At 39.6% G+C, this 15,010-nt stretch overlaps 1 protein-coding gene across 3 annotated transcripts in view; it reads left to right on the forward strand.

Annotated features, from left to right (window-relative positions):
* XRCC5 (X-ray repair cross complementing 5) overlaps positions 1-15,010 on the forward strand; it is a 96,193-nt gene that overhangs the window by 26,158 nt on the left and 55,025 nt on the right. For 2 of the 3 annotated variants that reach the window (XM_049711892.1, XM_004262743.4), the window contains 3 exons: positions 1,589-1,726; positions 2,593-2,683; positions 6,137-6,270. In XM_049711892.1, the coding sequence (XP_049567849.1) occupies positions 1,589-1,726; positions 2,593-2,683; positions 6,137-6,270 (363 nt within the window). The remainder of the gene's footprint in view (positions 1-1,588; positions 1,727-2,592; positions 2,684-6,136; positions 6,271-15,010) is intronic. The other variant, XM_033428018.2, reaches the window with a different exon arrangement.

A 15,010-nucleotide genomic window follows, 5' to 3' on the forward strand; every position in this document is an offset into this window, starting at 1 on the left:
GAAAATGGGTTAGAAGCTTGAGAGCCAGAGATTTGGAGAGAGCATTCTAGTGAGGAGGAAACTGTACAAGCAAAAAGCTACCGAGGTGGGAGGGTACAAGACTTGCCCGTGAATAATGATCAGCTCTACCGAGGCAGGGATAGAGGAACCCTTGGAGGTTTTTATGCAAGAGGGTGACGTGATCAGCTCTAGGAACAGGGGAGGCAGTGATGGAACAGAACAGATAGAATTTGGAAGACGGCATAGAGGTAGACTTGGTAGAGTGTGGTGAACACTTGAAGGTGAGGGACTGTAGGCAGGCATCATCAGCTGTAGGGCTTCTCATTTGGTTGACTGGGAGGTGGTGTTAGTGGAAGCAGGGAGCACAGGAGGAGAAGAGGGGGAAGACAGGAAGCTTAGTTTTGGTCATGGATAGTTTGAGATACTTAAGGTATAACTGTACGAGTTATCTACCAACTAGTGGGCGATATAAGCCTGGATCTCAGGAGAGTTTTTTTTTTAAATCTTTTTTAAAAATTTATTTATTTATTTTTGGCTGCATTGGTCTTTGTTGCTGCGCATGGGCTTTCTCTAGTTGGGGCGAGCGGGGGCTGCTCTTCATTGCGGTGCGTGGGCTTCTCATTGCGATGGTTTCTCTTGTTGCAGAGCACGGGCTCTAGGCATGCAGGCTTCAATAGTTGTGGAACGCAGGCTCAGTGGTTGTGGCTCGCAGGCTGTAGAGCACAGGCTCAGTAGTTGTGGCGCACGGGCTTAGTTGCTCTGCAGCATGTGGCATCTTCCCAGACCAGGGCTCGAACCCGTGTCTCCTGCACTGGCAGGTGGATTCTTAACCACTGCACCACCAGGGAAGTCCCTTGGGAGAGTTTTAAAGCTGAATATACAGACTTTTGATTCATCAACTCATGGGACTGGATAAAATAAATAGTCGCGAAAGTAGAGTTTTAGAGTGAGAGGAGGAGAGAAAGGCCAAGAGCAGAATTTCAAGATTAGTTGGAAGAACAGAAGAGCTGGGGGAGGAGTGGTGTACAGAAGTAGAATAACAGGGCAGAGTGTTGTTTCTGAAGCCAAAGAAGGAGAAAGTGTAGAGAAAGAGGGATGGTCAGATGCTACTGATAGATCAAGCAAATAGAATGCGGACTAAGAGTTAGGCAATTTGGAGATCATGGGGGACTTCAGAGGATAATTTCAGTAAGGAAGTGGGTCAGTAGCTTGATTAGATTGAAGAATAATTGTGTTCTAAGCAGTGAAACAGCAAGATTATTATTTCATGAAATGTAAAGATGAAGGGAAAGAAAGTTATAGATCCTAATTTGTGGAGAGAGGGGCAAAGAAAGGTTTTGTTTAGAGTGAGGGTGTGAATTCAGAGGAGAAGGAAAATTGAAGGAATAAGAGAATATAATGAAGAAAAGTTCCAGAAGAGGTTCAGTAAATGTGATTAAATGCAAATGTGTACAGTGTAGCCTTAAAGTGGTTAGAGGGGCACTTAAAATCTAAAACAGGAAGAAAGCGAATAACCATCTTGTAAGTATTGTGCTGTGAAAATCCTCACGTGTTTGATATGTGTTAACGCATGCATCTTTCTTACTAGGCGGCAGCAGTTGCCCTTTCCTCCCTGATTCATGCTTTGGATGAATTGGACATGGTGGCCGTAGTTCGATATGCTTATGACAGAAGAGCTAATCCTCAAGTTGGCGTGGCTTTTCCTTATATCAGGGACGCCTATGAGGTAAACCTGCAAGTCTTTTATTCATATTAATTTTTTTCCCTTCAGTTCCTTTATTCTAAACAATGCTTCTCAACTGTTAACGTGCATGAGAATTACTTGGGGGATCTTGTTAAAATGCAGTTTCTGATTTTGTAGGTCTGGGGTGGGGTCCTGAGATTCTGCATTTCTCACCAACTCCCCCGTAATGCTGTTGCTGCTGGTCTGTGAACCACACTTTCAGATGCAGTGAAAGGACATGAATTATAAGAGGATGCAAAGAGCTTCTTATTAAATCAAATCAGTAAACATTAACCGTGATCTTCTGTTTGCCCAGTCCAGGGACCTTCTCTCCATTCTCATCCTTCTTGACTTCTCAGAACCTAAAGGGAGTACAGATTACCTCCCTTTCTACAACAGCCTTTAGTGTGGATAAAGGTTGAGGGTGTGATTTTCTTGTGATCCTGGTGAAGTTCCGTTTTCCTAGGGCTCTCCTGTTTAAAATACAGGTCTAGATCCCTCACCATTTCCCGTTTCTCAGAGAACTCACAGTAGCAGAAATGGAACGAGAAGGCAGATATCTTGACTTCCACATCAGCTTGCCAGTCACCTTGACTCTCTCATTTGTTGTGTTGGTCATGCATTTTGTAGGTATTCTTTGATAGTCTTTCTTTTAAGTGTTTCTCTTATGTTTAATATTCTTTGTACTGTTTGCAGTTGTGTACAGCTAATCACAGAAATCGGAACACTTTATTCTCCATGTCCCAGACTTGAGCCGTCTGATTTTTGAAATCCTTTTGTTGTGCCACTTTCACAGTGTTTGAGGTCAACTTTAAATTTTTTCCATTAATTCGGTTGTTTCTGTTTTTACCTCCACTCTTTCTCATTAGTGTTTAGTGTACGTACAGCTGCCTTTCATGGAAGACTTGCGGCAGTACATGTTTTCATCCTTGAAAAATAATAGGAAATGCACTCCCACAGGTGAGTTTATTTCCATTTTGCTCACTGATTGGCTCTAAACACAGATTGTTTTGGGGAAATCACCTGCCTTTAGTCATGGTTTGGGGCTAGGATTTCACAGGGTGGAGTTACAGTTGACCCTTGAACAACGAAGAGGTTAGGGGCACCACTCCCCCCAGTCGAAAGTCCACGTATAGCTTTACAGTTGGCCCTCGGTATCCATGGTTCTGTATCTGCAGATTCAACCAATCTCAGATTGTGTAGTAATGTACATATATACTTATAATCCACATATAAGTGTATCTGAGCAGTTCAAACCCACGTTGTTCAAGGGTCAACTGTAGTTGGATTCCAGTCACACTCATATATGGTAATGATGAAGGGGATTTTTTTCCAGTAGCAGGGATAGGTTTGCTCCAAATGTTGTCTAGTTTCCCCCTTCTGACTTAGAGCTTGTATCTGGGGAGCAGCTTGCTGGAAATGGATGCACATTCTTTAATTGTGAGCAGAAGGTTTGCCCTCTACTGAAGTGAACTGCCATGTGGTATCAAACCTGTGACTAGTGTCCTATGTAAAATATGATGTAACTTTAACCAAAAAGTGACAGTACTATAGATGCCCTTTTCTCTTTGCCCTTTCTTCAGAGTTTACATTATCAGTGCAAGTCCTATTCCAGGAGTTACTGGGAGCTTAATGAGAAGAGGTCTTCATTAAGCATCTGGCTGCAAATGTCAGGGTGCTACCCAGAGTGATTCTCACACACACAGATCCTGTCTTCCAGAAATCTCACAGTTTACGACAGTTATCGCAAGATATACCAGTGGGCTGAATGTAGAGAACATACCAAAAAGAACACAGAATGATGAGTAGATGTTTTAGTTGACAAGTTTAAATCTGCATCATTGTAGGATTAGGGAATTGTGAGGTGAGTCTCAGAACTGGGTGCTCTCTGTACATTGGGAGCAGTGTGCAGGGCAAAAGCTAAGAATCAAATGGGCCCCTAGGGCTTGTATCTTTACCTTCCAGAAATGAGTCTCTCTGCATCACGTGGAACCAGGCATGGGCTTGAATGTGTAGAGAGTGCCAGCATGTTACAGTATTCTGTCTCTTCCTCTTGGTAATTCCAAACTTTAAATGAGAAGAACATTTAAAGAAGAGAACTTTGTTGAGAGATTACCTTATAGATATATATCACTCAGGATCTAAAACATTAAATATTTTTCGATCTGTTGCTTTATATTGTGTGAGTTCTGTGACATTTTTGTTTGCATTTGCTCCATTGGAAAAACGGATCATTAAAATTGTTTGGCATATTTCCCAAGTCAGCATTTATGTAGGGGTGTGTAATGCCAGCGTAGTCTGGCCTGATAGCAGCCTGTCATAGCAGATGGAAATCACCAAATATTCACCCACACAGGTACCACCTGCTTCCTATTACCGGGTGGACCCTGCAGTAGTCAGCTTGAGATGGTGCCTGAAACCTCCCTTGGAAACTCCAAAAATGGGATAGAAATGTCTCATGATAAATATCTGTACGCTCGTTCATTTTATAATAGCTGTCCAAAAGGGATGTTTGAAAAGGTGAAGAATAGAAGCATAATGAACTTTTAGGAACTGCTTACTCTTTTCCGCCTTTTGCCTAGTGACAGTGAATGATCCCAAAATAGCACTTCGGTTTTAATAGCTGAACTGCTGTATGAATCAGCAGAATGAAAGTTACACATGGCAGTTTAGGTAGAAGCATTTTTGGGAGAGTTGCCTTTCATCCACATTGCTTTGGGCTGTGTCGTTTTCACTGACTTGGTAGATTTTTATCGGGGAGAACTTGCTTCCTATCTGGTATTAGACATAAAGAAGAGGACGTCATGTTTCTGCTCTCGAGATCCTTAGAATTTGAATGGAGTGGGGTAAGACATGTATGCAGGACTTTTTTCCAAAGAAGACATACATACGCGTGGCCAACAGACACATGAAAAGATGCTCAGCATCACTAATCATTAGGGAAATGCAAATTAAAACCACACCTGTCAGAATAGCTATCATCAAAAAGACAACAAATAACATGTGTTTGCAAGGATGTGGAGAAAAGGGAACCCTTGAGCACTGTTGTTGGAATGTAAATTGGTACAGCCACTATGTAAAACAGTATGGAAGTTTCCCCAAAAATTAAAAACTAGAACTACCATATGATCCAGCAGTTCTACTTCTGGGTATTTTCCCAAAGAAAACAAAAACACGAACTCAAAAAGATATATGCATGCCTATGTTCATTGCCACATTATTTACAGTAGCCAAGTTATGGGAGCAACCTAAGTGTCCATCAATAAATGAATGGACAAAGAAGATGTGATACACACACACACACACACACACACACACACACACACACACAGAGAATGGAGTATTACTTAGCCATAAAAAAGCATGAAATCTTGCTATTTGCGACAACATGGATGGACCTAGGTGAAATAAGTCCAACAGGGAAAGACAAATACCATATGATTTTACTTAAATGTGGAATCTAAAAAACAAAACAAATGAACAAATAAAACAGAAACAGACTCTTAGATACAGAGAACAAACTGGGGGGTTGCTAGAGTGGAGTGGAGTAAGGGGATGAGTGAAATAGGTGAGGGGGATTAAGAGGTACCAACTTCTAGTTATAAATAAGTCACAGGAATAAAATGTACAGCATGGGGAATATAGTCTATAATATTGTAATAACTTTGTATGGTGACAGATGGTAACTAGACTTATCATGTTGGTCATTTTGTAATGTATAGAAATATTGAATCACTACGTTGTACACCTGGAACTAACGTAGTGTTGTAGATCAATTATACTTCAATTTAAAAAAAGATTGAAAACAAAAGACATGCACGCAGGTCTGTGTGATTAGCGCCATGAGGTTTGTGAGAGGAAAGAACTCATTCTGACTTGGGGAGACTGTAAAGGAATCCACTCACTCTGGTCCGATGGCGTCTTCCTGTTAAGTTGGTATACTCTGATACAGGTAATGTTAAATCCTTATAAAGCTAATGCTTCATTTCCAAAGGCATTTTCCTTTTCTTTTTTAATGTTATTCTCCTTTGCCAGTTACCAGTTTTTTTAATGTCAACTCAATGAATACTGAGTATTTTGAATTAGCATATGGAAGGTGGGTTTTGTATGGCTCTGGTGCATTTTTCTTGAACAAACTCTTTTGCTTTTGATAGGATATTCCACTATCAAAAGTTCATTAGAGCTGGGAAGTACCTAAAAGACCAGCTACTCTAAATAGCTCTCTTTGCAAATAAGAAAACCGAGGCTCAAGTAAAGAAATGATTTGCATAACTAGAGAGTATTTTTGGCAGGGCCAGGACTGAATATCCTGCCAGTATTGCTGTGAATATCTGTGAATGGAAAGCATTTGTTTTGGAGACTAATGGAGGTAATCATTATTTCCTTTTGCTGCTCTGTTTATTCTTGTCTTAGAGGCGCAGTTGAGTGCTGTTGATGCTTTGATTGACTCCATGAGCTTGGTGAAGAAAGATGAAGAGGAGGGCACCATTGAAGACTTATTTCCAACCAGCAAAATCCCAAATCCTCAATTTCAGAGATTATTTCAGGTGAGAGAGGAAAGGTGAACCAGTCATACTTTTTTTAGATGAAAAGAGAGCTAAGTGAAAAGTTAGGGTAATTGGCTGGTCCCAATCAAACTGAGGGCTCAGTTGCTCTGTCTATTTAATGGAAGAATAACACCTTTCTCTACCTACTGAAAAAAGATAAAAAAAATACTCTGAGCTTTTAGAAAGAAAGAAGTAAAGTTAGGATGTTTTTAAATTTTTTTCTGGGAGAAGGCTAGATTTTTTTTTTTTTAACAGGAGGGCTAAATAAAAAGCAGATTCTTCTTTTATGCTTTTTACTGGGTTTCTTCCTCTGTTTTATGTGAATGAGGCTTTTCCTTGTTGTTTTTTTTTTTTTTTAATATCCAAATAGGAGGGGGGTTTTTATGAACTGTGTAATATGTAACCACTATTAGGGAAGAAGTGTTAGAGGTCAGAGAGGTTATAGTATGAACTTATTAAAGAGTAGCTAAAATAAAGAAAAATATAAATTTCTGAGTCTTGGTACAAAGGAATTAGAAGATGGACATTGGATTAAGGGAAGCTGGGTAACTTGACAAGAGAGCTGATTTGTGTGAAGGAAGGGGAGGAATGGACCAAGGATGAAGTGGTAAGGCTATCCCAACCCTGGAATAACCTGATGAAAGCAGGACATAAGCTTCTCTGAACCCCACAAAGGTGAAAAAAATCACAAGCAGCTTTGCCAGGCAAACTTTTCCCCTCGGGGAATGGAGGGCCTACTGCTGTGGCAGGTGGGGGGAGGCGGGGAGGTGGGAAAGGAGGCTGCATGTTGGGGAGTTCCTTGATTGCGCCTTTTGACTCATTTCTCAAAGCATCCTTAACAAACTCAAGTCCGTGTTAGGGCCTGTTGTGATTTTGAGGGATCTTCTACTCAGAAGAAACTGCCTGGTTTTTTGATGGTTGTAATTAAAAAAAAATCTTTTTTTCTAAAATCAGAACTATGAAGATTAACAGGTCAAGACCTGACTCAGTGAATACTTTCGTATTCTAGGTGTAATCAAGTATAAATTACTTGTATACATTTCTTTGCGGTTTTTGACAAGTGGACTTCAAGACATGAAGGCCTTTGCCATTTGTAGAGAAGGGAGGAGCAGACTAGTTGGTGTGGAAAGCTTGCAAAAACAGGTCACTATGGTGAAAAGTAGAAACTTCTAATACTTGGCAGATACCAAGGGTAGGTACTATTATCTTCAACAAATATTTGTTGGATTAATGAACAGATGCAAGCCATAAGTGCAGGCATTGTTATCTTTTTTTTCATTATTATCTTTTAAAGCTTTAAGAACTGGCAACTTTGATTTTTACAACCTACCAACTTTGTTTTCTTTTGTAGGGGAGAGTTTTTCTTTTTTTTCTTTTATTTTTTTTTAATATCTTTTTTGGAGTATAATTGCTTTACAGTGTTGTGTTAGTTTCTGCTGTGTAGCAAAGTGAATCACCTATATGTATACATATATCCCCATATCCCCTCCTTCTTGCATCTCCCTCTCACCCTCCCTATCTCACCCATCTAGGTGGTCACAAAGCACCGAGCGAGCTGATCTGCCTATGTGATGCAGCTGCTTCCCACTAGCTATGTATTTTACATTTGGTAGTGTATATATGTCAGCGCTACTCTCTCTCTTCGTCCCAGCTTACCCTTCCCCATCCCCGTGTCCTCAAGTCTGTTCTCTACATCTGCATCTTTATTCCTGTCCTGTCCGTAGGTTCATCAGAACCATTTTTAATTTTTAGATTCCATATATATGCGTTAGCATACAGTATGTGTTTTTCTCCTTCTGACTTCACTCCGTGTGACAGACTCTAGGTCCATCCACCTCACTACAAATAACTCAATTTCATTTCTTTTTATGGCTGAGTAATATTCCATTGTATATATGTGCCACATCTTCTTTATCCATTCATCTGTCGATGGACCCTTAGGTTGCTTCCATGTCCTGGCTATTGTAAATAGTGCTGCAGTGAACATCGTGGTACATGACTCTTTTTGAATTATTGCTTTCTCAGGGTATATGCCCAGTAGTGGGATTGCTAGGTCATATGGTAGTTCTATTTTTAGTTTTTTAAGGAACCTCCATACTGTTCTCCATATTGTCTGTATCAATTAACATTCCCACCAAGAGTGCAGGAAGGTTCCCTTTTTTCCACACCGACTCCAGCATTTATTGTTTGTAGACTTTTTGATGATGGCCATTCTGACTGGTGAGAGATGATACCTCATTATTGTTTAGATTTGCATTTCTCTAATGATTAGTGATATTGAGCGTCCTTTCATGTATTTGTTGGCAATCTGTATATCTTCTTTAGGGAAATGTCTATTTAGTTCTTCTGCCTGTTTTCGGATCAGGTTGTTTGTTTTTTTGATATTGAGCTGCATGAGCTGCTTGTATATTTTGGAGATTAATCCTTTGTCAGTTCCTTCGTTTGCAAGTATTTTCTCCCATTCTGAGGGTTGTCTTCTCGTCTTGTTTATGGTTTCCTCTGCTGTGCAAAAGCTTTTAAGTTTCCTTATGTCCCATTTGTTTATTTTTGTTTTTATTTCCATTTCTCTAGGTGGTGGGTCAAAAAGGATCTTGCTGTGATTTATGTCATAGACTGTTCTGCCTATGTTTTCCTCTAAGAGTCTTACAGTGTCTGGCCTTACATTTAGTTCTTTAATCCATTTTGAGTTTATTTTTGTGTATGGCATTAGGGAGTGTTCTAATTTCATTCTTTGCCATGTAGCTGTCCAGTTTTCCCAGCACCACTGATTGAAGAGGCTGTCTTTTCTCCATTGTATATTCTTGCCTCCTTTATCAAAGATAAGGTGACCATATTTGTGTGGGTTTATCTCTGGGCTTTTTATCCTGTTCCATTCATCTATATTTTTGTTTTTGTGCCAGTACCATACTGTCTTGATTACTGTAGCTTGGTAATATAGTCTGAAGTCCTGGAGCCTGATTCCTCCAGCTCTGTTTTTCTTTCTCAAGGTTGCTTTGGCTATTCGGGGTCTTTTGTGTTTCCATACAAATTGTGAATTTTTTTGTTCTAATTCTGTGAAAAATGCCATTGGTAGTTTGATAGGGACACTGAATCTGTAGATTGCTTTGGGGAGTATAGTCATTTTCACAATATTGATTCTTCCAATCCAAGAACATGGTATATCTCTCCATCTGTTTGTATTGTCTTTTTTTTTCTCTTTAAAAACTTTAGCGGGCTTCCCTCATGATGCAGTGGTTGAGAGTCCACCTGCCAATGCAGGGGACACGGGTTCGTGCCCCGGTCCGGGAGGATCCCACATGCCGCGGAGCGGCTGGGCCCATGAGCCATGGCCACTGAGCCTGTGCGTCTGGTGCCTGTGCTCCACAATGGGAGAGGCCACAACAGTGAGAGGCCCACGTACCGCAAAAAAAAAAAAAAACTTTAGCAAAATTTATTTGCATACAGAGTGCTCATTAAACTTTTTTTTGCTTTTTCATTAAAACAGTCCACACCCTCTGTTGACACTGGTTTCTGTTGTTCTAAGTACTTGAAAACAACAAATGGCATTTTCTTAATTAAGAGAATTTTTATTAACACAAGTTGCCTTTGCATGTACAGTCCAGTTTATTGAGGTTTTGTCCTGCGTAGGCTCAGAGTGGGAAGGTCTAATGTTCTGCCTCCTGGCAGGGAAGATGTTTGTATCATCTTTAATTTCTTTCATCAGTGTCTTATAGTTTTTTGCATATAGGTCTTTTGTCTCCTTAGGTAGGTTTATTCCTAGGTATTTTATTCTTTTTGTTGCAGTGGTAAATGGGATTGTTTCCTTAATTTCTCTTTCTGATTTTTCATTATTAGTGTATGAGAATGCAAGAGATTTCTGTGCATTGATTTTGTATCCTTCCACTTTAACAAATTCATTGATTAGCTCTAGTAGTTTTCTGGTAGCATCTTTAGGATTCTCTATGTATAGTATCATGTCATCTGCAAACAGTGACAGTTTTACTTCTTGTTTTCCAATTTGGATTCCTTTTATTTCTTTTTCTTCTCTGATTGATGTGGCTAAAACTTCCAAAACTATGTTAAATAATAGTGGTGAGAGTGGGCAACCTTGTCTTGTTCCTGATCTTAGAGGAAATGGTTTCAGTTTTTCACCACTGAAAATGATGTTGGCTGTGGGTTTGTCATATATGGCCTTTATTACGTTGAGGTAGTTTCCCTCTATACCTACTTTCTGGAGAGTTTTTATCATAAATGGGTGTTGAATTTTGTCGAAAGCTTTTCTGCATCTATTGAGATGATCATATGGTTTTTCTCCTTCAATTTGTTAATATGGTGTATCACATTGATTTATTTGCATATACTGAAGAATCCTTGCATTCCTGGGATAAACCCCACTTGATCATGGTGGATGATCCTTTTAATGTGCTGTTGGATTCTGTTTGCTAGTATTTTGTTGAGAATTTTTACATGTGTTCATCAGTGATATTGGCCTGTAGTTTTTTTTTGTGACATCTTTGTCTGGTTTTGGTATCAGGGTGATGGTGACCTCGTAGGATGAGTTTGGGAGTGTTCCTCCCTCTGGTATATTTTGGAAGAGTTTGAGAAGAATAGGTGTTAGCTCTTCTCTGTATGTTTGATAGAATTCTCCTGTGAAGCCATCTGGTCCTGGGCTTTTGTTTGTTGGAAGATTTTTAATCACAGTTTCAATTTCAGTGCTTGTGATTGGTCTGTTTATATTTTCTGTTTCTTCCTGGTTCAGTCTCGGAAGGTTGTACTTTTCTAAGATTTTGTCCATTTCTTCCAGGTTGTCCGTTTTATTGGCATATAGTTGCTTGTAGTAATCTCATGATCCTTTGTATTTCTGCAGTGTCAGTTGTTACTTCTTTATTTCTAATTCTGTTGATTTGAGTCTTCTCCCTTTTTTTCTTGGTGAGTCTGGCTAATGGTTTATCAATTTTGTTTGTCTTCTCGAAGAACCAGCTTTTAGTTTTATTGATCTTTGCTATCATTACCTTCATTTCTTGTTCATTTATTTCTGATCTGATCTTTATGATTTCTTTCCTTCTGCTAACTCTTAGGGTTTTTTTGTTCTTTCTCTAATTACTTTAGGTGTAGCATTAGGTTGTTTGAGATGTTTCTTATTTTTTGAGGTAGGATTGTATTGCTATAAACTTCCCTCTTAGAACTGCTTTTGCTGCATCCCATAGGTTTTGGGTCATTGTGTTTTCATTGTCATTTGTTTCTAGGTATCTCTTGATTTCCTCTTTGATTTCTTCAGTGATCTCTTGGTTATTTAGTAGTGTATTGTTTAGCCTCCATGTGTTTGTATGTTTTACAGGGTTTTTTTCCTGTAATTTATGTCTAGTCTCATAGCGTTGTGGTCGGAAAAGATACTTGATACGATTTCAATTTTCTTAAATTTACCAAGGCTTGATTTTTGACCCAACATATGATCTGTCCTGGAGAATGTTCCACGAGCACTTGAGAAGAAAGCGTATTCTGTTGTTTTTGGATGGAATGTCCTATAAACATCAGTTAAGTCCCTCTTGTTTAATGTGTCATTTAAAGCTTGTGTTTCCCTATTTATTTTCATTTTTGATGATCTGTCCATTGGTGAAAGTGGGGTATTAAAGTCCCCCAGTGTTATTGTGTTACTGTTGATTTCTCCTTTTATGGCTATTAGCATTTGCCTTATGTATTAAGGTGCTCCTGTGTTGGGTGCATAAATATTTACAATTGTTGTATCTTCTTCTTGGATTTATCCCTTGATCATTATGTGGTGTTCTTTGTCTCTTGTAATAGTCTTTGTTTTAAAGTCTGTTTTGTCTGATATGAGAATTGCTGCTCCAGCTTTCTTTTGATTTCCATTTGCATGGAATATCTTTTTCCATCCCTTCACTTTCAGTCTGTATGTGTCCCTAGGTCTGAAGTGGGTCTCTTGTAGACAGTATGTATATGGATCTTGTTTTTGTATCCATTGACCGTCTATGTCTCTTGGTTGGAGCATTTAATCCATTTACATTTAAGGTAATTATCGATATGTATATTCCTGTTACCATTTCTTAATTGTTTTGGGTTTGTTTTTGTAGGTCTTTTCCTTCTCTTGTGTTTCCTGCCTAGAGAAGTTCCTTTAGCATTTGTTGTAAAGCTGGTTTGGTTATGCTGAATTCTCTTAGCTTTTGCTTGTCTGTAAAGGTTTTAATTTTTCCATCACATCTGAATGAGATCCTTGCTGGGTAGAGTAATCTTGGTTGTAGGTTTTTCCCTTTCATCACTTTAAATATGTCCTTCCACTCCCTTGTGGCTTGCAGAGTTTCTGCTGGAAGATCAGCTCTTAACCTTATGGGGATTCCCTTGTATGTTATTTGTTGCTTTTCCCTGCTGCTTTTAATATTTTTTCTTTGTATTTAACTTTTGATAGTTTGATTAGTATGTGTCTTGGCATGTTTCTCCTTGGATTTATCCTGTATGGGACTCTCTGTGCTTCCTGGACTTGATTGACTATTTCCCCTCCCATGTTAGGGAAGTTTTCAACTATCATCTCTTCAAATAGTTTCTCAGACCCTTTCTTTTTCTCTTCTTCTCCTGAGACCACTATAATTCAAATGTTGGTGCATTTTATGTTGTCCCAGAGGTGTCTGGGACTGTCCTGAATTCTTTTCATTTTTTTTTCTTTATTCTGCTCTGCAGTAGTTATTTCCACTATTTTATCTTCCAGGTCACTTATCCGTTCTTCTGCCTCAGTTATTCTGCTATTGACTCCTTCTAGAGAATTTTTAATTTTATTTATTGTGTTGTTCATCATTGTTTTTCTTCTGGGTACATGTTAAACGTTTCTTGTATTTTCTTCATTCTATTTCCAAGCATTTGGATCATGTTTACTATCATTACTCTGAATTCTTTTTCTGGTAGACTGCCTATTTCCTCTTCATTTGTTTGGTCTGGTGGGTTTTTACCTTGCTCCTTCATCTGCTGTTTATTTCTCTGTCTTTTCATTTTGTTTAACTTACTGTGTTTGGGGGCTCCTTTTCACAGGCTGCAGGTTTGTAGTTCCCATTGTTTTGGTGTCTGCCCCCAGTGGGTAAGGTTGGTTCAGTGGCTTGGGTAGGCTTCCTGGTGGAGGGAATTGGTGCCTGTGTTCTGTTGGGTGGGGCTGGATCTTGTGTTTCTGGTGGGCAGGGCTGCGTCTGGTGGTGTGTTTTGGGGTGTCTGTGAACTTAGTATGATTTTAGGCGGCCTCTCTGCTAATGGGTGAGGTTGTTTTCCTGTCTTACTAGTTGTTTGGCGTGGGGTGTCCAGCACTGGAATTTGCTGGCCACTGGGTGGAGCGGGGTCTTAGCAATGAGACGGAGATCTCTGGGAGAGCTCTGACCGATTGATAATTACGTGGGGCTGGGAGGTCTCTGGTGGTCCAGTGTCCTGAACTCGGCTCTCCCACCTCAGAGGCTCAGGAAATGGACTAGAGACCAGTTAGGAAACCTGCAGTGGCCCCCAGGAAGACTTGAATTAAAGCAGTGACGGAGAGTGGAGAGGAGAAAATTTAGAAGGTAGAGTAGATAGGACTTAAGGGATTGGATGGTGGTTGATGAGAAATAGGAATTGAAGATAACAGGATCCTAGCTTGGATGACAGGAAAGATGACGTCACCATTAATTATGATAAGGAATATAGAATGAACAGACAGAAAAGGTAATTCATGTATTCTTGCAAGTGTTAAATTTGAGTTATCTGTTGGCTATCCCAGTACAGACACTCAGTGGAAAGTTGGAAATAAGGGTGCAGAGCCCAGGAGAGCGTTCAGGACTAAATGTATAGATTTGAGAGTCCTCCTCATTTAGGTAGAAACAGAAGTGAATGAGGTCACCTGGGAGAGTCTGTTGAGTGAGAAGGAGGGAGAATGAAGTCCTGAACACCACCATGATTGGACAATTAGGGATAGACAGAAAAGCTGCCAGAAATGAAACAGTGTTCCTACCTCCACCCTCCCCAAAAGGTCAGAGAGACAGAAAGAACTAGAAGAGTGTTGGAAAGGAAAGAATCACAAATCAGACGTTGCACAGTGGTGAAGAGAGCTGAGCCTGGCAAAGGGCCTTTGGGGTTTGTTAGTGAAGTCTTTGATGACTTTGAGGGCCCAGTGAGAGTAGAGTGATGGGGCGTTAGCCAGATTACAGTACCTGTAGGAGAAACCTTTACTGATGAAGGGAAGAGAGAGAGAGAGAGGATCCAGGAAGCTACAGGAGGATGTAGGACCCAGGAAGACTTTTTTTTTTCCCTTTTAAAATAGCTATAACTAAGAGTAAATGAGCTGGGAGTAGGGGGCAGAAGGAGGGAGAGGTTAGTAATCAACTTGTTGGCAAGATGTTAATTTAATTCTAATTTTGGAAAGAAATGCTGAAAAATATGTCTTTTGTCAAGTGTACAGTTAATACTGCCTTTTAAATAATTGATACTGGGTTGCTGAAATCAACATATTAGTAACTTACAAGCTAGCCACCAGTGGCCTGCAGTTTTTCCTCTAGTCTTTTTCAAATTGTAAAAATCACATCAAGGAAAACAGTTGCTTAAAGGAGAAATTAAGTAGTTTGAGGACTGAGATCGCAGCTTCTCAGCTACTAAGAAGTGTCACTTCCTTATAACCTTTTTTTTTAAATGAATTGGAATTTTTTTGATTGAATTTTTATCCTACTTAGCTTTATCTAAAATGTGACCTTTAAGAAAATATGAGAGGGTGATGCTTTAGAACATCTCTTGTGGGTCCCTT

This window comes from Orcinus orca, chromosome 7 (genome assembly GCF_937001465.1).
Source record: "Orcinus orca chromosome 7, mOrcOrc1.1, whole genome shotgun sequence".
NCBI classification, from domain to species: Eukaryota; Metazoa; Chordata; class Mammalia; order Artiodactyla; family Delphinidae; genus Orcinus; species Orcinus orca.